General features: G+C 44.1%; 1 protein-coding gene across 12 annotated transcripts; it reads left to right on the plus strand.

The window, feature by feature from the left end:
• The first annotated feature begins 10,317 nt into the window (after nt 1-10,317).
• Nucleotides 10,318-26,077, plus strand: elavl3 (ELAV like neuron-specific RNA binding protein 3). Of its 12 annotated transcripts, none has more exons than XM_086055584.1 (8): nt 10,318-10,744; nt 15,950-16,169; nt 16,251-16,354; nt 18,379-18,532; nt 18,650-18,878; nt 19,504-19,557; nt 20,015-20,053; nt 20,756-26,077. In XM_086055584.1, exons 1-8 carry the CDS (start codon nt 10,736-10,738, stop codon nt 21,102-21,104), a joined length of 1,158 nt encoding a protein of 385 aa, XP_085911710.1. In that variant the 5' UTR covers nt 10,318-10,735; the 3' UTR covers nt 21,105-26,077. The 12 variants fall into 12 exon arrangements, with proteins under 12 accessions (XP_085911710.1, XP_085911713.1, XP_085911712.1 ...); XM_086055587.1 differs by having other exon boundaries at nt 20,777-26,077; XM_086055586.1 differs by having other exon boundaries at nt 18,653-18,878.
• Nucleotides 26,078-26,377: the final 300 nt, after the last annotated feature.

The following is a 26,377-nucleotide window of genomic DNA, read 5'->3' on the forward strand; positions in this document are numbered from 1 at the left end:
TAAAGGGACTATTTCATATTACAACTTTTAGAAAAAAAATACAAAAAATATTTTTTATTCTCATAATTATGATTATGTTGTGAAAATAAAAATGATAAGACTTGAAAAAGTCTTTATTCTTGTAATATTGACTTTTAATATATGACTTAATGGGAAAACACAAATTTATCTAAAAAAAAATACATATTATTTTATAAATAGACAAAATACATCTTTATTGTTATAATAAAAGTTTATCTTTTTTAAATATGCCTTGATCCTAATTCTGAATTTTACTTTGAAAAAAAGATTCTCATAATAACACAACTTATTCTTGAGAAAAAAAAAAAAAATCTCGGAAAAATACAGATTTATTCATGTATTTTTTTTCTTTGAAAAATTGGACTTTTTATCCCTGAATGAGATTTGAGTCTTATTGTTTCTTTATTCTGGCACTATAATCATACTTTGATTATTAAAACTGACCTGCGACACATTTTGTGTTCCTCACCCTCAGTTTGACAAACCTGATCGAATCAATAATGCTAATATTAATCTGCGTCTCTCGGCGGCGGCAGCAAAGGCAGATGCTCTTTTTTTTTTGTCATCAGCATCTTCAGGAGAAGCTCGGCGTGAACATCCAACCTCGTCTCAACCTTTGCCCTCCGGGCACAGCCCGTGAGGTGATCCTGCCATAGAACACATCTGCTCATTCACAGCTGTTAGCTCTCCTAATATTTATCCTACGGTGAAGTGGTCGGTGGGAGGCTGGAGGGCTGAAAGGTGATCACCAGTCAAACTCCAGCAAATTCATCCGGGAACAGCACAAATCAAATCAGATCACCGATATTCCGTACAATACTTGGATTTTTTTTTTTTCCCTGAGAAAAAAAATAATCACATAAAAGCTAATTTTATTTTCATAATATTCTTTCCTCTAGTCGTTTTTTTAGCCCGAAAAGTCTTTCTACTTGTAATATTATGACTTAGAGAATTTCTTGTAAAACTCAAACTATCTTGAAAATACCTGAGAAAATGTATTACCATAATGGTCTTACTTTTTTTCAAGGAAATGTATACCTTTTTATCTCAAGAAAAATGTCTTTATTATAGTAATGTTATATGTAATTCTTATTTTAAAAAAAAGAGAAAAAAAGACTTTAATCTTGTATTAACTTTATAGAAAAAAAAATCTGACTTGTTTTTATTACTTAAAAAACGAATCTTTGATCGTAATATTACAATGTTTTCACAACTTATGTTTTTTTCCACAATTTTTTGACTCTTGGAAAAATTTGACCCTATCTAAAAAGAACACACAAAAAAACCCAACGTTATTCTTGCAATATTCTGACAACATTTTTGCATGGGAATAAAATGACTTTTATATACCTGGAAAAAAACTCTTTATTCCCTTTATATTGCAATAAACCTCTCGGCAAGTAACCCTCGGCTGTATGTGAGCTAATCACTCACATAGCGTTTGCCAACATGGCGCCCATGGGCACCTCATGAGGAGCCCCCGGACCTGTTCTAAAAATAGCTCACCGGTGACAGGACACTGTAATTTCCTCGGAATCTTGTAGACGTGATCATTTGCAAATGTAAACACTTGCAGGGATTTATAGAAATAGTGTTGGCATATTGCCAGTCATCCGTTTGCTACTTGGTTAAACTGTCGATAAATGCAAGAAATGATTAACATGATAAGTGTATTCGCGTAGACGAATATCATTTATTACTTAAAATAACGCACAAAGCTTTACCCACCCCCCCACCCCAAATGTTAGCAGCCACACTTACATTACACGCATGGACGCATGTGAGACTGTCATTCACTAACCAACATTTATGGAAACGTTTCCCCTCTGTGCACACTGCCCAGCTGTATTAGCGTGCTCTGAATTCAAATCCATGCAGATGTATGCGTAATAATGCATTTACGGCTTCTTGACAGTACTCGCTCTGGACATTTTGCAAGCCGCCTTGGCTGCAGGAAATGACTAAGCACCCCCCCTCCCCTTCTCAATCACTTTAGCTGCCTTCCCCCACCCCACTTGCACCACCACACCAGCATCTTCTGGTCCCTCAGGGCGCGAGCACCCAAATCAATTGAAAGAAAGAAGAGTGCACTGCGGTCCTCCCCCTACATCTGTCAGGGAGGGAACGCAGGAGGGGCTTCGCTCGTGGGCCCAACGCTAGGAACAATATCACTCCATCTGTCACAGAGTGTTTCATCTCAGACGGAATGAAATATAGCTCGCAAATACATCCACCTCTATGGCATCTGCACGTATTAGCTTGCGTATTAGCTTACTGCAACTCCCAGAAGCAGTACTGTAAAGCGAGCGGCGTCTTGTATCATATTACCGTACACCCACCAGAGAGAACTCGCCAACCGCCTTGCAAATCACACTTGAAGCTAAACAGCATGGATGTCGTTCCCCCCCCCCACAAGACGCAATATACAAATCATGATGATTATACATACATATATCGATGTATAAGGGGTGTAATAAAAACCGGTTTGAATCGGGAAAAGCTTTTCTTATTTAAAAGATGTGATTTATATCTTTTTTTCTTCAATACCTCAGTGGAAAAAAGGTCAGTTGAATGTTTTCAAGAATGTCTTTTTGTGTTTAAAAAAAAATCAATATTATCATTGCCCCCCCCCCCCCCCCCCCCCCAACCCCCCACCCACCAACCTCCCAATGCATTTCAATGGTCATCAAGTGTACGCGGATTTTCGCTATTTGCGGGCCAGGCCCGTTCTTATCCCCGGCAAAAAATGGGTGTCAACTGTCCTGACAAGTTCATTCATATTGTAAAGTGATAACAAGAAACTCATTGTATCATAACATCTTAAACTGAGCCGTATTGTGTCAAAATGAATCAGAATTCCACTGAATCGAATCGTTCCTCTTTACTACACTTCTACTACTCGTATTGCACATATTGTATCATTCATGTATGATTATAATCATATCATGGAAAAAAAAAAAAATCTAAAATGCATTTGGCTAATGAGCAGGATGTTTCCAATACAGTAATAGTGGGTGGGTTTGTTGGGGTGCGGGGCCCTTGATTTTGCACGGCTTTATGATGTACACTCTCATGTTGACATCATCCAATGCACGCCGACGAGCCCCGACACAGTGTCTAGCGTTTGATTCCTAAACAAACAAGCTAAGAAGAGCACAAAATGGCCTGTTTATGAGGAGGAGGAGAGATCCATCCATATTCCCGAGGGCCATCATGCATCTCTGTGAGCAGCAGGTAGAGCTGCAATCTCAGTCATTCATATTTAATTTTACAAGAGTTTCCGGGCTAGACTAATGCGCTATTGATTTCAATTCTCCTATTACTGAAACAAGAAGGAGGGGCGGAGTGGATGTGGGGGCACAAAGGTGGAGTGGATTGGGGATGCTGGACTGCAGTGAGTGAGAGCATGAAAGAAGGAAGATTGAGTGCAATAACTAAACTGGGAGAAGAAAAAAAAAAAAAAAGCATAAAATCATATGAATGAATGACTTAATATAGACTCATGAAGTCAATAATCCAAGAATAAAGTTGCTATGTTAAAATCAACTACAATTTCAAATAATAATACGATAATGAGAATAAAGTCACATTGTTTAGTCCAAATAAATTTGTTATCCTCCTTCCATTCATTTTTTTCCACCGGGGTCGTGGTATGGGGAAATTTATAATGTTTTTATAAAAATGAACAATTTTTGGACAATAATGTTACAATATTACTAGAAAAACTGTTTTAATGTTATGAACAACTTAAGTTTTTTTTCAGCCTATTGCACTAATTTTAAGATTTAAGTTATAATATGAAAATAGTTATAATACAGTGACGCCTTGCGATGAGTGATCCTTCTGAACACTGTGTGGTGGCAGTAAACTCAATTCAACTCCAGCAGCAGTTTGGCAACGTGAAAATCCATCCATCCATTATCTATACCGCTTCTCCTCACAAGGGTCGCGGGGCGTGCTGGAGCCTATCCCAGCTGTCTTTGGGCAGTAGGCGGGGGACACCCTGAATTGGTTGCCAGCCAATCGCAGGGCACACAGAGACAAACAAACATCCGCACTCACAATCACACCTAGGGGCAATTTAGAGTGTCCAATCAACCTACCATGCATGTTTTTGGAATGTGGGAGGAAAACCGGAGTACCCGGAGAAAACCCACGCAGGCACGGGGAGAACATGCAAACTCCTCACGGGGAGGCCGGAGCCGGGATCGAACCCACGACCTCTGAACTGTGAGGCGGACGTGCTAACCAGTCGACCGCCGTGCCGCCCAAACGTGAAAATTTATGTTAAAAAAGAAAAAAAAAAATTCTTGACACTCCCAGTTGAAATTTAGAAACATAATACACAGAATTTTTAAAACAACCAAGCAAAGATGGATGTCACGTCATAGTTGCGTGTCTTTTCTATGAGTCGCAAACCTTGCACGTTCCCATTGTCGTTTTCCCGATTTGATCAAAAACATAATCCTTGAGTCCAAATGTAATTATCTTTGGCGCTCCCTCCAGGCCACTCACTTAATGAGGTGGCCTCAACACTCGTCTCGTAGCATGCTGGTGGCTGTGGTTGCCAGGTTTGCGGCACACGAGACAAAAAAAATGTTTCTTTCAAAAACAAAATGCACACTATATTGGAAATTCACAAACCAGCAACTGAATCGTCATTAATTTATATTTGTGCATTTTTGACAGCCAATTTGAAATAATGCCCCGTTTTATTTAATATAAGGATGGAAGCGAAATCTTTTGATCGGAAAAATAATCGAGAGATCGACTGATGATTATTTATTGCAGTCCTATTCAAGTCAAAGTCTCGTGAATAGCAAGTCGAGTCTTTCAGAAGTTCGAACCAAGCAGGTAGCAAGTCCTAAAATTGGCGACTCGCGTCGGACTCTAGTCGGGTCACGTAAGTCGAATTCCTCACCTCTCAAGAGAAAAATAATACATTCTTATGAGAATAAATCCATAAGATAACTACATGAAAATCATTCCATTAATGGAAGGAATACATGTGGAGGAGTGCAATGACTAAACTGTGGCGCTGCTTGTCTCGCCGACTAAACGTGGAACAAAATTGACAGTACATGACAACCTTTCGGGTATTTCTGCATTATTGACGCTATCGAAAATTATTTGCACAGCTAAAAACAGGCACGGCTAAACGGGAGCTGCCTTTTTGCGTCTTGTCACTTCAGGAATGGCGGAAGGAGAAGGGGAAAAAAAAACAAAGAGAATGTCTAAGAGCTGTGTGTATTTAAGGTCTCTCCCAAGATACCCAATCAGACAGGAGCCAATGAAAGATTCATAAACGCCAGCTTTATATTTAAAAAGCTTTGGAGTAAACCAGGGTGTCTGCGCAAGCGAGGGTCAGTGCTAGTTCACTCCAGCTCCGAGTCATTCACGTGCACACTGGGGCAGCATCATTCCGCAATTATGTACGTCATCGGGACTTTCCTTTCATCCAGCATCCTGCTCTGCGTGCAAACAAACTGTACGCGCGCAGAATTAGAAGAATTAGGAGGCGCCGGCGTGTGTGTGTGTGGGGGGGGGGGGGGGGGGGGGGGGCAGCAAACAATTAATCCATAAATAAAAAGATGACAGGAGCGTCTACTTCAGAGACTTCCTCCCACCAGCCTGTCGACTCTAATAATAGCCCAGAGACGACGCGAGAGGAAGATTTGGGAAGGGGGAAAAGTGCAAGATGAGCCCACGAGGGAGCACGCGCCTGACAGCCAAATGCACACAGAAAGGTGCCGTCGTCGATATAACGTCCCGCATTCATGCTCGGACCTTTAATGCCGCCGCACTGCTGCCCACAAAGTGCCAAGAGGGACTTGCGGAGACCATCCCCCACACGCACTGTCATAGTGTCACATACACATTCTGAATATACAGACACTGAGAGGAAAAACAGGCAAGCATCAAGGCCAAATGCTACGTGCTTGTCAAATTGTGCTACACAACAGAATCACTGCTTGAGCACAGCTCAATTGTATATCATGCTGCGAATAGAAAAATGTAGTGATAAAACAATAAAAAAAAAAAAAGAATGGGAAGAACTAAACAGTTTTTGCATCACGATTGGCACCGACAAACGAAGAAACAGAACGGAATTACTGGAAGTGACTCAGTAATGGGCAATGATATTAGTCGTTCGTCGCAGAGGATAAAGAATATGTGCACGTGAGTGTATTAATATTGTCTGTCTGCCATCTTGAAAACAGCCAACCTTTTAATTTTGCAGTGTTATCACTGTTTGAAAAAAATACTTTTTACTCAAATAGAGACAAAATATTCCTCAAAAATGTGTGATTTATTCTCATAGAATCATTTTACTCTTAAAAATATACAATTTGTGAGTGTAAAAAAAAATGTTAGACTTTTTTATTGTCCCCGTGAACCTCGTGAGGATAAGCGGCTACGATATTATATGGATGGATGTTTTATTGCAATTTTATGACTTTAAAAAAAATACACAACTTAAATCTCGAAAATAGACAACTTTTTACCCCCAAAAAATCTTTCTATGACTACAGTACTCTTTTGAGGTACGACTTTAATTTTCTAAAAAATACATTCCTTTATTCTCGTAATTTGATGTGATAAAAAATACGAGACTTTTTCATTGAACGTACACAACTACAATATCGTAATATTGCGACTTTAATCTCGAAAAATATAACATTTCATCCCTGGCATGTGCCGTATTGATAAAATAAACATTGGTCCCCTTGACGGATGCGTACGGGAATATACTTCTGGTAAAACGGCATTTATCCCTGAGCATTTCTCGGTAATCCAAGAGAAAAACGAAAAGCCCCTAATCACGTGTGGCGAAAGCAGGCGTCAAACAATAAAACAATAATGGGCTAGAATAACAATCGAGCTTTTGACGCAGCCAAAAAAACACTGCTTGATCCTGCGATTCAGGAGCATCCAATGGGTGCTTGAAATGCCCTCTTTAGCCACGTGAAGGATTCAGCTGCCGTGCTGCTAACCGGCCCTCTAATGAGGGGCCACAATGAGACCCAATTATTCGCATTAAGTGTGAACTGTAAGTGGGCCCGCAGTCAGTGCACCGACTTGGGCGCCTTTTGTGCGACAAGGGGGCCGATTTTATGCTGCCAACAAAGACGGAAAAAAACACAAGCACCTAATGACAGACGCCCGTCTTCTCTCCTCTGACGTGCACGCGCACGCAGACACACACATGCGCACTCTCTTGCTCTCTTGCTGACAAAGTGACTCAAAGGCTCCAACGCATGCAGGCTGAGTTGAGTCACTGCTTAACAGGACTGTGGGGGCGGGGTTAAGACAGACTGACAGCGGGGCTCCATCTCCATCCTCTTATTAACGAGTGCTTTCCTCATGCAATATTCATCGCCGCTAATATCGCCCCAGCTCCGAAAGCCGAGCCCGCTACTTATGTAAGGCAATTATGTAAACCACCAGGCCGCGGCCCGTGTTGGGAAGCAACCGGGAAGGACGGCGACGTAAAGCCGGGAAAGAGCGACCGGGCCAGGCGGGAGACGGAGTGACGGATACGCAGAGTGGGAGGAGAGGAGCGTCTTTGCGTTCCCTGCGCCATACATCGAAAAAAACGCGCGTCTGTACGGAAAGATCCATACCGGGCGAGCGGCCAGTGATGTAAACAGCTTGCTGCCTTTGCGCCATGGTTGCTCACGGCCAGATATCTGAGGACTCCTCAAGGTCACGTCGGGAGAGCCGAGGAGGCCTCGCATGTCGAGCTCAACACAAGACAAACTGGTGGAGTGGCGGTGAATCATGCCTTTGTGGAAAAGTCTCTGCAAAAATGAAGAGATTCTCATAAATGTATTTCTTTTACAAAGTTCCACGGAAATCGTCATTTGAAATGTACCACACAATCGTCATTGAGAGAAGTACCAAACTCATTAAGAAAAATTTATAAAAAACATTTGGCGGCTGAGGAAAAAAGGCAAGTGGTAGCAAAAGTAGAAACAGCAAGAAAATAACTGGGGGGGGGGGGGGGGGGAGTCCAATTCCTCGCAGTTAAAAAAAAGTAAAAAAAAAAAAAACTGGAAAATTCCCGCAATGTTGAGATCAGGAATAACTGGAGCACAACAATTCCATAAAAAAATGGGGAAAACAAACATTGAAAGCATACAGGTCAAGTTAAAAATGTTCTCTACAATAATATGTTCTGTACCCCTACTAATCTAAACACCGTCTTATGATTGATATTGCGTTTGTGGAATATGAATTAAACAGCAATATCCACCCATTTTTTTTCCATCTCAGGGGGCTGCCATATTGCCACTCGCTGTCGACTGAAGATGACATCACAATGCCGAGGGGGTCAGCTTGCAACTATCACGTTACTAAAACCAGAAAACAGGTGAGGCGTGACAATCGTTTGCTGTATCAATAAATGGCCACGCCGGTACACAAAGTTTTGTGGGAATTGACCAGGTCACCAATCAATATAAACCAATTAAGTGTCATCCATAATAGCACATATCACCAGCAAGGAAGGACAATCCTACTATGGCTCATGTCCAAATTCTGATCATAAACTAAGACCGATATATTTGCCATTCAGAAGCAAGGTCCAAAATTGTAAAAAATGCACTTTATAATGTTAAAGAGGGGAAGTCAACCCCAATTTTTTTCTTTACAAGAATATGTTCAACGCAGCCCCACTAGTTGAAACACGGCATTGCGTTTGTGGAATATTGAGCTAAGCAGTAAAATCCACCTGTTTTTGTACAACTCAGGGGGCGGCCATCTTGCCACTTGCCACTGAAAATGACATCACAGTTGCTCAGGTAACAACTAATCATGGCTTAGCTTCAGAAAACAGGTGAGCCGTGATTGGTCATTACCTGAGCAACTGTAATTTTCATTCGACAGGTGACAAAATGGCCGACCTCTGAGAAGACTAAAAATTGGTGGATTTGGGGTGGATTGGGCGGAGCCCTTTGTAAGGTTCCAAAAATCTTCATTTGGATTCGTACCGACATTTCAAATGACTGTATTTCATCATGACTCCTACGATATTCACCCTTGAATCATGGGGAGAAAAAATAAAATAAATCACAAAAATCATGGATCCGCATCAAAACGGAATGCACCACTCAGTAGTGATCCAAAGTTAGTACTGCTAATTAACATACCACGAAACGAGCGCTAAGAACATAACCTCCTTGGCGGAAGTTGCAAAAAAACAAACGCACTGATTTACGCACTGGTAGCCGCCCACCCCCCTCAGGTCAGAGCCCTATGGGGGTCTGCGCAGAAATAGGTCATTTGTCACACATGATGTCTCAGGGCAGGGGCCTGCATTATAGATGAGCCCAAACAGCACGTCTCAGTGAGCACTCAGCCGGGACGGCGTTGAGAGGTGGGCGGACCTGCGACCAGAACTCCCCGGGAAGGGCCACGCCGGGACGCCGTCGAGTAAACACAAAATCACCGCCGGTCACATTTTGGCCAAGCGCCGTCTCAATCCCACGTTTTGGACGTTGAACACATTTGAGCAGGGGATGCGAAGGGGGTTCTAATTTGTTATTCCCACGTCTGCACCTGAACCGCCCCCCTACAACCCACCCACCCCACCCCCGATGGCTCGCCATCTGCCTTGCACATCGCAACTTTTCCATGCTTTGTTTTTAGCCAGCGTCCGCACATGGACACATTTTCCCCGGCCGTGCCATGCGTTTCCCTTTTAATCGAAAAGTGGATTGGCTCAGCCTGAGGAGTGAGGTTGAAATGGAGGATGCAAGGGAGGGGAGGGGAAGGAAGAAGGGACAAGTGCTGCACCCATCTGTTCCGCCAGTGCAGGTGGAGTCCTATTCACTCAGTTCTATGTGTGTGTGTGTGTGTGTGTGTGTGTGTGTGTGTGAAGAGGTAGGGGGTGGGGGCCCGGGAAGAAAGGAAGCGCATTGAGAAGCAGGGAGTGGAGTGATGGAAGGGCAGGGAGGGAAGCGAGCGAGGAGGAGTGGGGCGGAGGGGGGGGGGGGGGGGGGGGGGCAGGGGCTGTAGTCTGTCGGTGGGCGGGTGGAGGGTGGGGGCTTTCGGTGATCTCTCTCCTGAAGGGGATAATGGGCGAGGAGCGCATCGCAATGGCCGCCGCGTACTACCCTCCCTGTACAATTAGCCAATCAGCGTCCGGCTCCGGCTGCCAGAAGTGCACATAAAAGAAGAACATTGCAGCAGAGGCGCAGAAGGAGACTGCGAGGCGAGCAGGGAATCGAACACAAGCGGGAGAAGAAAAAAAAAACAACAAAAAAAAAAAAAAAAAAAACCCACTCCGAAGCAGAAGGGCCCCCCCTCCTCCTCATCATCATCATCCTCCTCCTCCTCCTCCTCCCATCCTTGGACACACCCTGCCGAGGATCACTGCTTCTCCGCTCTACTATTTTTTTTATTATCACACTCCACCGTCGGAGAGAACGCTCCTCTCTTCCTTCTCCATCGTCCTGCAGAGAACCCCCTTCTCCTCCTCCTTTTCATCCTATAGAGGACCCCCCCCCCCCCATACAACCTCCGAAGGCTGAGACCCTCCGACAGGTCCCAGTTTGTATTTTTTTTCTCTTTTTTTTTTTTTTTTTTTTTTCTTCCTTTTGATTTTCTGGAACTCCAGAGAGGGGGGCCGAGCGAGCAGAGCACCCAACGAGCGCCGCCGAGCTTCCGCAGAAAAGAGGGACCTAGATTTCCTTGTCGTTGCACGTCAAGAATGGTTACTGTACGTATGCCTTTCCGTCTCTCGTCTTTCGTCCGCGTCGGCTGCGGGAGGGGGGGGGGGTGGATGCTGGGACTGCATGTTGTGTCTCTCGGGCCCCTTTGTGTTAATGTGTGTGCCGCGCTGCCATAGCTGTGCACATGTGATGCGGCCATCTCGTAAACACAGATTGAAGGCGCACCGGCCAGCATTTTTGCATGCGTTTCAGGATATCGTGATAAGGGCTCCATTGTCGTGTTTATTCTTCCATCTTGGATTTGATTCTCTCCGTGTCGCCTCCGTTAACGGCAATATGGGATTCCACGCAAGGGCGAAATGCGTTCGTTCGGGAGGAGAGGCAAAGGGAAGGGCGGGTAGTTGGTTTTCTTGGCCTGGCGCATGTATCACAAGGATGCCGGGGACAAAACGCGATGCCTCGGTGGCTGCTCCATCCAGCAAAAGGAAAGAAAAAAAAAAAGAAAAGAAAAGAAAAGGTTGAGTCACTCCATGATGGGGGAGGAGAGACGTTACACATCCTTTTGCTTTTGCCGAAAGGAATAATTCCAAAATGACACGTAAGCGTGCGAGTGAGCAAAAAGAGTTAAGCGGTCTCCATTTTACTTCCCTCTAAAGAAATACAACACATGGCGGCCATGCTTGGTAGTAAAAAAAAAAAAAAAAATGGAGAGACGCAGGGAGGAATTGGCTCGGCTCCGTGGCCTGTGGTCCGTTTTTTTTTTTTTTTTTTGGGCGTGTCTCAGGATGGACACCCGGGCCTTTAAGCCCATCTTGGCCTGCTGGCACACTCCAATTCAATGAATTGTCCATTGAAGGATACAACTGCCATGAGGGCAATTATTATCTTTTTTTTATGATGTTGAATAATACAAATTCAGGTCCAACAGAACTAACTGCAGGACATGCAATTATAATTGGAGCATTTTTTGAACAATCATCCCCATTTCTTTTATCTCATTACCTATCACACATGGGCAGAGACAGTGTGTGTGTGTGTGTGCCCCCCTTCACCCCACTCCACCCCACCCCACCTCCCGCCCCTCCCTCCCTCTCTCCCCCAAATGCACACACACGGGCCGCAGCCCTCCTCCGACGTCGCTACCGCAGTGCCAAAGCGACTAAAAAAGCGTTGAGTCAGACAACCTTCCCGAGGCTCTTACACAATTCAAGGACAAGGACGAACCGAGGCCACCGTGGCACTGAAACCGTCTCAATGCCTATATCGTTTCAAAAAAAAAAACAACAAACAACCAAAAAAAAAAACATTCATATCACATTGCCTGATCATTTAAAAGTCGTGTTAATTTCAATTGACATTTTTTCCCAGTGAGGAGGCATGGACAAGACACGTAATTATGTTATATAAGCGATGAGTTGCCGCTGCTGATTTGACTATTGTACAATCATCAGGCAAACATAACGAAGCCTGTAGGAGGCTAAAGGTTATTCTGCTCCTCAGACATCTTAAGCTACTCTCACTTTTTAACCGCAAAACGCCCTTAAAAACCAGTCAAAATAAATCTGGGGTTTTATTTTTCTTCGACTCGACTGTAAGAGTCATTGTCCCGCAGCTCCCCGCCTGGCCGCCGCGCACACGCACAAAGCGCCACTGTTGGCATTAATATTCATAGTGCCGCCGCGGCCTGTGCAAGAGGGAGAAGAGGAGGAACGGGTGGCTCTTTTGTTTGGGCCTGTCAATACGTTTATTCAGCAAAAAGACCGCTGCTCGCGCGCTGAATGCCTGCAGAGCTCGCAGGGAGGGACGGGGCACATGGAGGGCCGGCAGGGTGGAGGTTGTACTAGATAGAGAGAGAGAAAAATGAGAAATGCACTTTCACATATTGAATAAAAGGACAGAACGGGAGATGAAGATGTCAAATGGCCACTCCCTTTTTTTTTTTTTTTTTTTTTTTTCAGCACGCTGGATAGCGCTCAGACTGATAGTATTCCAGTGAGCTGCCGTTTTATGAAATCAGAACTCCACTGCTGTCTTTTGTTGAGAGTTTTGTTTAAAAATCGACTCTCTCTTTTTTGCGTGAAAAGCCTGATGGCGGTTGACATGAGCTGTGACTCCTGTCGCCTTTTTTTTTTTTTTTTTTTTTAACAGCTGCCACCATAATCCCTTATAAGTGTGGAGAGTGTGCCTAATGCCCTTTGTTTGGGATAATCCCGTAATCTGTGTTATTTAGACGGCTCATTTACACTTCAGCCTAGCATGCGTTTGAGTTGACAAAAGAGGGAAATTTGACGGTATAAGGTGGACACATTCATTTATATAACAGGGAAGGGGCTTGTTATTATTGCTGGTGTCATACAGCCACTTTTCAAGGTCAGCCTTTCACTTTGAAGCAATTTGGGGGGATATTTTTTGAACATATCCGGTGGATCGGCACATACCCATAATAATACATTTTATTACATGAAAATAACTGGAGTAAACGCAAACTAAATGTTTTAAGTATTTGGTATTTCTAGTAAACTAACGATTTGGTCAGGTAGTTATTTTTGTGATCAATACTATAACAAACCTAAATATCAAGAAAGTACAATACATTTCTGAGTGTCACTTTTGATTGAGGTTAAAAAAAAAATGTTTAAAAAGTTGACTATTCCTGATGGGCGCTACACGCTTTTCCTTGGCTTCACATCTCAGTTTCATTTAGTTTCGAGTGATTCTCACAGTGAGCATAACGTGTGATGACTTCCAGTGTACATCACATAGCCTGCAGTGCTGCGCTGCATTTGGAGCAGAAGTGAATTGGCAGGCCTGTTTACATGCTACTCAAAGGAAAGGAGAGAGGCAGAGACAAAAAAAACAACAACAAAAAACACGGGCGCTTTTAGGTGTAGTCATGCAGCGCCTCACTTTTTTGTTTTGTTATTATTATTTGTGTTTTGGTTTTTTTTTTTGGGGTGGAGGGTGATCTCCGAGTGTAGGCCGCGTGTGAGCTTGGCAGCGAGCGAGGCAGGAGGAGGAGGACTCTTGTGTTTGCGTGCGAGTCTGGCTGGGTGTGCAAGAGGAGGCTGGCCTCGTGTTTGCGTGCGAGTCTGGGAGCATGTGTAGGCGATGCTGATGCAGTAGATTAAATATTAAGGGAGATCTCACAGAACCCCAAAATAGAAGGGGGTGGGGGAAGCGCAGCGGCGGTGTGGGCCACACAGCACTAGCATAACAAATTGAATTCATTAGAAATCTTAAAACGGGGTTTATAAGTGGTCGTTTCAGGGCTGGTTTTTTTTTTTCATTTTTATTGGTTAGCAAATGTTTTGACGGGGCCAAATCAAAACAGAACCTCCCGGTGCCAAAGGGAACGTTTACGTTCTTACTTGTGATTATTCATGTAATTATAAGCCTGACACGAGGGCGCTGCCGCAAAGCAAACTCACCATCATCTGATTCCTGATTCTTCACAGATCAAATAATCCCCCAAAAGGCTTATTAAAGGAGTAAAGGAGTAAAGCATCCTCTAGATGGAAATCTTAATCTGCGTTGCTGGCTGCTAATCTCTGAGGCCAGATCCTCACACTATTGTGAATTATATAATTTTACTCTTTTCACTGCCCGAATATGTTCTATCCCCACCCCATTTAGAATGCTTTTGTCATATTTGGGACACGCGCAGTTGCTCATATTCCTGTTAGTAGGCCGCGTCACATCACATAAAAACACAAAAGGGGATTTGAATAGCAGCAAAACCGGCGTGTTTTTTTTGTTGTTTTTTTTTCCATCAATGCGTTTTGATACGGAATTGAAGCGCAGTAATGACGCCGAGTGGGCATGAGCATCTCGACGTGACAGATTGCTGAACAGTATTTTTATTTCTAGGACAACCAAACTGTCCCCACGTACCGATTTCTTTGTCGTCTTCCGATTGCCTTGCATGTCTGTGCTTGCAGCGTGACATTAGCGCAACACAAAGGAGAAAAGGTCTTACCGGGCCTGTATTAGCCGTAATAGAAGCGGACGCAAGCTCGGAGTAAGAAAAAGCCACACTAGGCGGGCATTAGACACAATGCAGTCTTTGAGGGGCGGTTGCCCGGGCAACCTGAGGGGAGGTGAGGCTGGGAGGAAGGCTGCAGGTTCGCAGCGATGAGGGGAAGAGGCAGGTGAGGCGAAGCTATTCATAGATGCTGGGGGAGATGTGACTGATATATGGACTAAGAAAGACATGATGGAAGGAGAGTCCAAAACACTCATTTCGCATAGCATTCAATTCTGATTCTTAAAAAAAAAAAAGTACGAAATGTAAATCTTTTCATTTTAAAAACTCAATCATCCTCTAGGAATTCAAACAAAGCTGGATAATGTGTGTTATAACGGCATGTTCATGCCAGAAGTCATCTGAAACGACGTCAAAATGAGTTCATGTGATTCTATTGTGAGAATATTATGCCTGGAATTTGGGTTGATGTTTTCAGGTTGCAATTTGAGGTCGCACCGCGCCAAGAGACTTGGAGGATTGTCTCCGGTTTTTATATTTATATACACAACAAGCGCGCGCCACAGGAAACGTGGCAACGTTGCGCTTGCAGCGGGGCTTTTTTTTTTTTTTTTTTTGCGCCGGGAAATAACGAGACAAAGACAGGAGAGTGAGAGAGAAAGGGAGCGGAAAAAAAAAACAACAACAAAAAAAAAACGACAAAAAGTGGAGCAGGAAGTTTCGTTTCTGACCACACAGCTGTTACCTGAGAATCCCCCATGGAACAAATTAAGCAACACAATCCGGCGCACAAACACGGCACCGGCACGCTTACGCCACCTGCGCGTACGTACGGGTGCTAAAATATCGCTATTCTTTGTTGATAATCTTGCTCGTGAGCCACACTAGCTGTCGTTTCCCCATGCCACCGTGCATCCCTGTGTTGTGATGTAATGGTGTTTGACCCTAGAAGTGAGCAGGGGGAGGGGCGGAGAAAGGAAAAAAAAAAAAAAAAAAAGGGACTGTGACATCTGCAGGACCAGAGGCAGGGAGCAGGAAGAGAAGAAGGGGGAGGGAAGTTGGGGACTGTATATTAAATCAGCCTGAGCATCCATCTCCATTTTAGCAATGCTGATTCCTGACCTTTCCCTGAGACAAGGACAAAGAGGGAAGCCGCTCTTTATGTGTGTGTGTGTGTGTGTGTGTGTGTGTGCTTATCTGTATGGTTACCATCAGCGCTTGTGTCAGCCATGCAAAATGTCAGCCAATCTGACGCCGCAGTCTCCCTCAGCAGATAATCAGCACCATGGAAACCCAGGTGTCCAACGGTCCGAGCGGAACCAGTCTGCCCAACGGCCCGGTCATCAGCACCAACGGCGCCACGGACGACAGCAAAACCAACCTGATTGTCAACTACCTGCCCCAGAACATGACGCAGGAAGAGTTCAAGAGCTTGTTCGGTAGCATCGGCGAGATCGAGTCCTGCAAGCTGGTCCGGGACAAGATAACAGGTAGCCCTCCGTTCGCTACGCATGGAGATGATGTCTTGACATTTGAAGTCGCTGAAACCGCTCCCCCCCCCCCCCCCCCAGGTCAGAGTTTGGGGTACGGCTTTGTCAACTACGTGGATCCGAACGACGCAGACAAGGCCATCAACACGCTCAACGGTCTAAAACTACAGACTAAAACAATCAAGGTGAGAGGATTTCTACAAAGGGAAAAAATAAATAAATAAATCCACGCCAGACAAAAAGAGAGGAAGTGCAGATTTTCATCGAGGGTCTTGAGGGAGGTGACGACAGACACGGCAGCAGGGCGGGGAGGAGGAGGAGGGAGGCAGAAGGCAGCGGCGAGGAGAACAAAGAGAAGTGGGAGAAAGGGGTGAAAAGGGATGGAGCCAGCGGAGGTCAGAAAGCACGCCGAGGTTATTGTGATGGAAATGTAATTAGGAAGCCTTGCTGTGGCGCACGAGGGGTCAGGCCAGGTTACCCCCATCTGCCTCCAATCGGGGCTAATTAGGCCCCTTCTTTTTTTTGTTTTTTTTTTTGGGTCCCGGAATCAGATGAGGGGAAATCGGCAGCATGTTATTCATCGCCGCCATCCTGTCGTCCGCCCCCTCCGAGTTGAGTTCAAAGATTATTGGGGCACTGTAAGAAATCAAATCTCCTGCTGAGCGGAGCAGGTGATCGTCCAACAGCTGCCCACGAATGAGGTATTCATTCTGACGTAGGACTGCAGCTGCGAGGAAAAAGTCAACGTCGGACAAGCAGTGAAATTGGATTGGTGGGGTGTCCAAAGATGACACTTTCTATATTTTATTTCATTTTTACAGTACGGGTCCCTTGATAATATGACTCTTTGGGATCTAGTTTCCTTGCCGAGGTTTTACATGAAGCATGAATAGCAATTGTGAGGGGGGGGGGGGGGGGCAAGTCCTTGAAATATGGGGGCAGCAGTAGAGGGGTAGGGGGTAGAGCTGACAGGATTAGAGGCCATATGGGCCTCAGGCACCATCTGTACTGTGGGAGAGGCAGGGAGAGGGTTAATTATAGGGCAGCCTCTGCTCCCCTAATGTAGCGGCTCCCCCCTCCCCACCCGGCTGGTCCAGAGCACCCTAATCACCGCGCCGCACAACCCTCCTGCTTACACAGTGCGCACAATAGACACTCGGTGTTCGGTGAGCACCTGTATTCATTGCTATAGATATCAATCGAGCTGTTTGATTTGGAAAAGTATACAGAAGGCGTTTTTAGCTCATCATTTCGGCGGGGTTTTTTTTCGAGCGTGACGAGACGCGGTCTTGCGTTGGAGGGTTGTCAAGGATCCTGCGAGTCTTGCGACGCATTTACCCTGTTTGCCAGTAGGGCTGTTCGCCCCCGGAGGATTGAGACAAAGGAAAAGAGGGAGGGCCCGGGAAGGCAGCTCGGCCTATCTCAGACAACACGCACTCTGTCTCGCACACAGGACGCATGACAAGCGCGACGACGTGCTGAGCTGGGCTATCTCTCGGTCGTGCTTGCGCACAACAACATATTGTTTTTTTTTGTTTTGTTTTTTTAACAATCAGAGGTTTCTCTGAAACGTTATGAAAGCGAACCAAGAGAAAGGATGGGAAGTGTTAGGGATTAGAACGACAGATGCACCGGAGACATAATTTAGTAACAAAAGGCAAAGCGGAAGTCAACTCAAACTTTTAAGAATATGTTCCATGCAGATGAAACAAAGCAATATGATTAATATGAAATAGGAGTTAAGCAGCTAAATCCACCCGTTTTTAGCCATCTCTGGGGGCGGCCACTTTGTCACTCCTGTCGACTGAAAACGAGATCACACACCCTCAGGGCTCAAATGACGACCAATCGCGGCTCACCTGTTTTCTGAAGCTGAGCTATGATTGGTCATCAAAATGGCTGCCGCCAGAGATGGCTAAAAACGGGTAGATTTTGCTGCTTAACTCGTATTTTATATAATCATATTTCCTTGTTTCAACTAGAGGACCTGCATAGAACATATTCTTAAACATTTTTTGTTAGGATTGACTTCTTCTTCAAGGCTTATTGTCGTGCCGGTTTGGGCTTGTTACGAACGAGAGTCACCCGGGCTGATTAAAATTGGCTGCGATGGCCACAGACGTACGCATCATTGGGTCTCTCAAAGTTGATTTAGTACTATGATTCAGAAAAAAAGAAGTCTTTATTTCCTGATTTGTGTCATTCGTAGGTATCATATGCACGGCCAAGCTCCGCTTCAATCCGCGACGCAAACCTTTACGTCAGTGGACTCCCCAAGACCATGAGCCAGAAGGACATGGAACAGCTCTTCTCCCAATACGGTCGCATCATCACATCTCGCATTTTAGTGGACCAAGTTACAGGTATAGCCTTATTTCACATTAGCATCAAGAAACTATCTACATTTAGGAAGGGTTATTCCACAGGCACCGGTCCTGGGATGCCAAGGTAGTGACGTTGGCGTGTTTTCTTATTCGGAGCAGGCATATCACGAGGAGTGGGCTTCATCCGGTTTGACAAACGAAACGAAGCGGAGGAGGCCATCAAAGGTCTGAACGGCCAGAAGCCTCTGGGCGCTGCCGAGCCCATCACTGTCAAGTTTGCCAACAACCCCAGTCAGAAGACGGGCCAGGCTTTGCTGACTCAGCTGTATCAGACCGCAGCCCGACGCTACACGGGGCCCCTGCACCACCAGACGCAGCGCTTCAGGTACTGAAAATTGAACATCCTCACATCGCCCACGGGACCGTCGCTAACCAATATAGAAAGACGTTTCCAGGCCAAGTTGCACATCATTTGTCTGTGTCACGGTGCTAGTCTGCTTAAAGGGCGACCGGATTGAATGAATGCATTGCAAGGTTGTCCCCGACACAACCGCTGGGCCTACGAACAGGTTTAATGAACCCATTTGCGGCTCCGGGGGGAGCCTAAGATATAGTCTGCCTGTGATTTCGCTCCTTTCGTTTTGAGTTAGACAATGCTAATTTGGTGGAGTACTCTTTTTTACGCCAACGCAACCTATTATTTTATAACGATGTATGCGGTGTCAAAATGTCATCGTTTTACTCTAAAGTGGAATATCACCAATCGCTCAACAGTCTCCGTGAGATATTAGACAATGACCAGCCCTCAACGACACTTGATTCGTACTTTGGTCGTGTCCAGATGCTATCAATTAGCACAGTCCAACAGCGTTTGTAGTCCAGACCATGTTCTAAAAACGGACACACAATTCACAATTTTCCTTCTATTAAGGGAATTGTGCGGTCGAAAAATTCAAGTGTGCATATCCTTAAAACAACGTCTTTTTCTCTGACTTTCTTTTAAACTGCAGCGTGATCCCTTCTCTCGGAAAGGGACCAGATCCAAATATCAGCTCAAAACCAATGTAAGAGACCAGATTTTTACCATAAGAACACAACTTTCAGAATCACTGCCATTACATGCTTGACCCTTCAGATCTTGCTAACGCGTCAACTGGGATTGCCTTTGACTGGATTCAACTGCTTTTACTACAGAATATTCTTCATATTGAGAATGAGTTTTAAAGGGAGTCTATGAGGTGGTCTAAGATTGGCTTGCTGTTTTCAACAGTGCAATTTTTTTTTTTGCCATGTTAACTGAGCAGGGATACAAGGTATGCTTTAAATCTCTGTAATGGAATCCACTTGGGCGATTCAACACAATTGCCAGAGCCCAATGAATGTGGTAGGATGGTTTGGCACGACACTGCAATGAAGGATGCCCTCTGGAGGCCAGCTGGCATCTAGACTGAAAGGCCAGCCCTGCCTTGTAGATCTCCTAACTAACTTCTCCATCCCTTCACTCTCCCTCTTGCGTTGCAGACTCGACAATTTACTAAACGCCAGCTACGGAGTCAAGAGGTAAATGCCAAAAGGTGTACTTTCAAAAGCATCCATGCTAAAATAAAATTTCAAACAAAGTGCCCGGAATACCATCTGCTGACTTGGAAATTCGACAGCAGCTTGTTAACGGCAATCACGTAGCCCCATCGCAGCAGGGTATTCTGGCATGGCTTTGTTTAAACCTTATTTTTCTTTGGTTTTATTTTATCGATCGAAATAATTTCCGTCTTTATTTACAAACTAACATTGTCCTTTCAGTTGCTTTAATGTCCCCTTTTTTCACCAGCATGGACATACCAGATTCCGTTTTTGCGTCTGTTTGCTCCAGTTTTTTGTATGATTTGACTCTTAATTTGCTTTTCATCCCCTCTCTAGGTTTCTGTGTTTCGTTCAACACTGTGGTTTCAGTTGAACATTGTGATTCATGTACGTTCGATTCTTGCAGAAGGCTTTTTGGCCAACAGGGACAATAAGCAGAGTGTGTGGGGACAATAAGCAGAGTGTGTGGGTGTCTGTTTCTCGGGGCACAGCACTGTCATTTTGCTAAAAAAAAAAAAAAAAAAAAAACAGGTAGTTTGGAGTCACTGCGGTGCATATCCACTACCGGATGAGATGGGAACGGGGGTCCCGCGATTCCTACAAACTTAAAGACACACGGCCATCAGAGATAGCGTAGAGCAGCGAATGTCGCGTGGAACTTCAGAATGACACCCATGGTAGTTCTCCCACTCTCTTCCCCAGATTCTCCCCAATCACCATCGACAGCATGACCAGCCTGGCCGGCGTCAACCTCACCGGTCCCACCGGAGCCGGCTGGTGCATCTTCGTGTACAACCTGTCGCCCGAGGCGGACGAGAGCGTCCTGTGGCAGCTCTTTGGGCCGTTTGGCGCCGTCACCAACGTCAAGGTCATCCGTGACTTTACCACCAACAAATGTAAGGGCTTCGGTTTCGTCACCATGACCAACTACGACGAGGCGGCCATGGCGATCGCGAGCCTTAACGGCTACCGCCTGGGCGACCGCGTGCTGCAGGTTTCCTTCAAGACCAGCAAGCAGCACAAGGCCTGAGAGAGGGGCGGTTGGCGCCAGCACCTTTGACCTGCACGGGGGGGCTACCTGAGCCCCCCTGTGCCATCACTTTATATATGGGCCTGGACTGAGTCTCTCTCTGACGCTTTCGCACACAAATCCACAATATATAATCGCAAAACACACAGACACGATGCAAACACAGATACCGACAAACATGACCAAACCTATTCATAGGCAAGCATCCGCAAGTCAAGAGTTTCAAACAAACCCACAAGTGGAGTTTTTCTGTTCTCTTTCCACAACATGCTAGACCTTCCCTGTCTTTGCCTGGATTGAATTACAAGGGGTACGTAGCTGGTTTGGTGGGTAAGGGGTTAAGTTAAGAGCTATCTATTTAGGAGACAGTCTAATGAATGTGACAAAGAATGTGTACTGTGTGCTTTGATTGAATTCAGGCAAATGATGGCAAATGAACAAAAGAAAAAAAGAAGAGCGATCAAATTTTCTAACGAATATGTGCAATTTAACCCAAACTTTTACCCCTATAATCTCTGCCAGTACCATGCTGGGGGGGATGTGGTCAAGTTTTTTTTTTTTTTTTTTCCGTTTTTTTTCTTTTTTCTTCTTTTTAACACTTGGGCATTTTGAATCAGTGACTTTTTTAAGATCAAATGAAATTAAGACACAGTGTTCTCTTATATACGTCTATCAAAAATATAACTATATATTCAATATACAGGTATAAGGTGGTAATAATAGCCGTATATGTAAGCATTTTCTAAAAACCTTGACAACTGTTTCCTGACCTGCTTTAGGCGGTGCCGAGCGTAAAGGCAGATTCTCCACCCCATGTGAGCTTGTTCGCTCTGACCCAATGCCATTTAAGTAAGCCTGTGAATCTGAATTAAAAAAAAACAAATAAAATAGTCTGAAGGCCAAAATCAACCCTCCCCCATCTCACAACGTCACTCCAAACAACAAGATAGTACACCTAAGACAAGTCCGCTAGAGCAAAAATGATTCCTAATCTATCCTCAGGGGGGGAATAAACAAAAACAGACTATGTGTGAACTCAAAGTTGAGCGGCGAGTGGGGTACATTAGGGATTGATTGTCAGCTCAACACAAAATCACGTTTTGCTTTTCTGCAGCGCTTTAACTGCATCTGTGCATAATGTGGCATGAGATGCTTCAGGCGACCAAACCATTTGGGGAAAAAAAAATGAACCTTAACCTGACACGATGGTTCTTGCTGGCACGCTACCACGCGAGACAGCCCGTGTGGTCACGGCTGATAAAGTAATAATACATTTAGATCCGACAAGATAGACTGTCCAATGGCTTGGCGGGTCTGGAGAGAGATAACACACTCGCAAAACCTCGAGAGAGCCGGTATTATTCCTCAGTCTCGTCCCCAGACGGAATCCTCCAAAATAACAACGTTTAGTCTACTCAGTTAAAACTCTTCTCCAAATTAAAGGACCAAACATTGACTGCGAGCGTTGTGAACAAGACCGTCCCTCAACGTCCCAGAAGCTTTGACCGATGCTTCTTGGTTCTCTTTCTTTCGATCAACTCGGTAGCTTCCTAAAAGCCGCTGAACTCCCGCCCTCACAAGACAACCGAGCGACATCAGGACGACAAATAGGTGTCATTCTCGCGCGTCTCTCTATAACAGAGGACGGTATATCGTGTAATCTATCCAAGTCGGTGGCGCGGAATTTGTTAACGGCGCCCTCGATGGAACATTAAGCCTTTGCCCGTTTTATCTGAAGTGTCTGTCAAAAAGCGGACGTGAGCTCTACCATGGGGAGGGGCTAACGTCTTTCGATATCTGCACATGATCATAGATTAAATAGGGTCAACTATATTCAAGACATGTTTGCTTTTTGCTTTTCTAAATGACGCTGTGTTAGCCAAAGAGGACGATCTCTTTGAAAGGATTACATTAAAGATAAATCTATTTTTATACATACAAAGGAACAAGACCTTGTGCTGAATTTTTACAGATTCTTAAGTTTGGGGGAAAAAAACAAAAAAAATTGGGACATTGCATGGCTTTATTTTAAACCCTCTGATGTTTGCAGCGTGAGAGGGAGGGGAAACAAGCATGCGGTGTACGGGTGGGGATCTAGGGAAGGGGCAAAGGAACACTATCGCACACACCGACTTAAACCGCTCAACCACGGCTAATGTTTTGGAGACAAACTTGACAGTTAAGAAGAAAAACAGAGCAGAATTTGACGTGGAAAAATAGGTCAAGCTGAAACGTTGGGGGTATGACACGCATCTATACTTTTGTTTGAGCGCTCGGACACTCTTGTGCTGAACTCGTGTACAGTGTTGCTTCATGTTGGTTCTTTGACTTGTGAATCCCAGATGGAAAAAAAAAAAAGAAAAAAAAAAAGGTGCGGTGAGACCATCTCATCGCCCGGCTGACAAAACGAATCGCTGCTTGCAACGCAAAAAGAAAGAAAAAAAAAAATGATACGCGCAGATTTGAAATGACAATGCGGCCTTGTGGTGACCACTGAGCACGATTCCTTAGATAGAGTTGATTTTTTTGCCAAAGAGTTTGCTTTGCGAGTCAATGAAACTTTAACGTAACACCCCTGGCCCGATTAATTGCTGTACAAATCTGTTATTTATGGCGTCCTTAAGGACCCTTCTCCACAATTTTAGTTCTTTCTTTTGAACATCTCCGCTGCGCATATCATTTGTGGTTCCTAAAACCCACCGAGCTCCAATGCGCCGATACATCACAGCAGCGAGCAAATCCCATTTGCACACATTTCACGCAGACACCCAATGCTAAAAAGGCATATCAGAAACAAGCCATGAATCGTATCACCTCTCGGTAAAGGCGAGCATTGGATACGGTATACCTCCCCCGACATTTCTATCATCCCCTTTGTCTCGCGAACGATTCGATCCATAAAATCATCGCATCGCTTCAAATACTTCATCGAGCGTCTGTCGATCTCACCGCTGTCCCTTCGCGGGACTACGGCTATTTTCGGTCGGGCATTAGCGCCCCAATACCGAGTAGGTTCGCTTTTTAGGGAGGCGGAGATTGGAGTAGTCTAATGTGTTGCGGTCCACCCACAAAGCCCGGGAATGAACTTCCAAACGCAAAGACCACCTTCACTCATACAGGAGAGAGCCGAGGAACAGGAAACAGTACGACACACATACACCGCTCGAGCGACAACAATAATCATGTTTTAACAAAAAAAAAGACAAAAAAACTTTCCTATGGAACAGTAAGTGCAATGTGCTTTGTTTTTATATTGACTGAGAACAAATGATATATATTTTTTAAAAAAGAAAATGAAACGTCACACTGAAAAGGTTTGCGGAATAGCGAAAGGAACAAAGACGGCCAACAGCGCTCGGACGAGCCGGCTCGTTAGGGGAAATCAAACGAGAGCTCTGATCTGTAAATTTCCATAACGACCTCCTCAGCCCCCGTAATTTGTGCTCTGACCACGCAAGCTCAAACGCTCCGACCGAACAGAGCAATCCTCAGTGACCTTGAAAGGAATACTGTCTAATAGATCATCAGTTTTTTAGCCCATGTCGACTGAATATCATTTGATTTTGATTTTTTTTTTCCTCTTGTAATTTATTGATTTCAATTGCATATCAGGACTCACTTGTTAAATGAGTGTATTTGTGTTGTTGATGTTGCCATAGAGAACACGCATATGGGTCAAGATTATGTTTGGTTGCATTGATTGGGTACGGTTTGTTCTTTTTTCCTCCATTCTCTGATTAGTTGCAGTTTTTTAAAGTGTATGCCGATTTTAGACTTAGTTAGATTCTTTTTGTTCAATCAAACTGTGTTCGATTGTGTTTGTAAAAGTCTGTGGTAGCTTTTGTTGCAACATAAAAATAATTTAAACAGAAAAAATTCAAAATAGCGCCAACAACCTTGTATTATTTGGGCGACTTTAAGCTTGTAGTTTTAACTTATTGTTAACTTAAAAACTATTTATTATGATTATTATTATTATTATTGCCTCGTATAAAGTATGTTTTGTGTATATTTATGGTTTATTTTGTTATATTTGCAAGGTTAAAAGATTTTTAAGTTTTTTGCCAAAATTGTGGTTACACCATTTTGTTGGTTTTTTTGGGGAAAAAAAAAAATACTGGTGGACAACTAGAAAAACAGCTTTAGAAGTTCGATTTGGAAAACGTTCTCCATAGTCAAAGAATGCACTGCTATATTTAACTAATTGAACTGTATAAACATACATGCTGTGTGCTAGATGTTATGCCTTTACTGCCTGTGTTCTGTTTGTCTTGGTCAATGAAAAAACTTTTAATTATTTAACCTAATCACAGTCTTGTTTTTTTTTCCAACCGCTCAGTCAGCCCCCGAGACACGGGACACCCCCCCCTCTCAATTCACTTGGGGCATCGATCAAGGAGGAGGCGGGGTTGTCCCTCACAAGATGCTTTCCTGTTCACGCTTGTCTAAAAAAAAAAAAAAAAAGGGACATTAGGGAGTATTATTAAAGCACACCTACATTATTTTGTGCACGCAGAATGTTGGTTTTAGGCCAAAAATGAGCAGGGAATCTGGTCAAGAGCTTGTTTATTGTTGAGAAATGACAAGCGGCAGGAAGGTCTTGTTTGAAGGGGCGAGTGGTTCTTCTGTTTCTCAACCAACTGTATTTTGTGTCTATTTATTTAGAAGAGGGGACGCAGTATATTATTATTAGTGATGTTTTTTCTTACATTTTTCCTGGAACGGTAGAACAAAATCAAAAAAAAGGTGAAAACGATCAAAGTAGTGGAATACAAAACACTCATACATACTTCCAGACATGACCAAATGAGCAATGAGAAACAAAACAAAAAATACAAGTAAAACCTTTCAGTTTAGTCTAGAATATTTACTACTGGGATTTCAGCTGAAGACGCTTGAAGACTTTTTCATGGAGTTGTTTAATTATTTGTACTTTACATGCCAGAAAAAATAAATAAAAGTTACAAATATGAGTGGGCCCCATTTTGTTGACTGAACAAATATACTCCACTGCCATTTTCTCAATTACAGGATTCAACGGTTTCTACATAAAACTCTTACCTCAATTACATCAAGAAGCTACGGTTCAATTGTTAATGAAAGTTTTGCTTACATAAAAAGTTGACCCTCCATTACTAATACTTTGTAGGGGGGGGGTGTTTTAGGGGGGAAATCAAACAAATTGTTTCCTAATTCACGTTCATTTATAGACTACTGAACTACCGCGCTGTATTACATTTCACATAATTTATAGACATGCAAAAGTGGAGCAT

Source organism: Filicampus tigris, chromosome 16, assembly GCF_054856515.1.
Source record: "Filicampus tigris isolate MCC_2025a chromosome 16, RoL_Ftig_1.0, whole genome shotgun sequence".
NCBI classification, from domain to species: Eukaryota; Metazoa; Chordata; class Actinopteri; order Syngnathiformes; family Syngnathidae; genus Filicampus; species Filicampus tigris.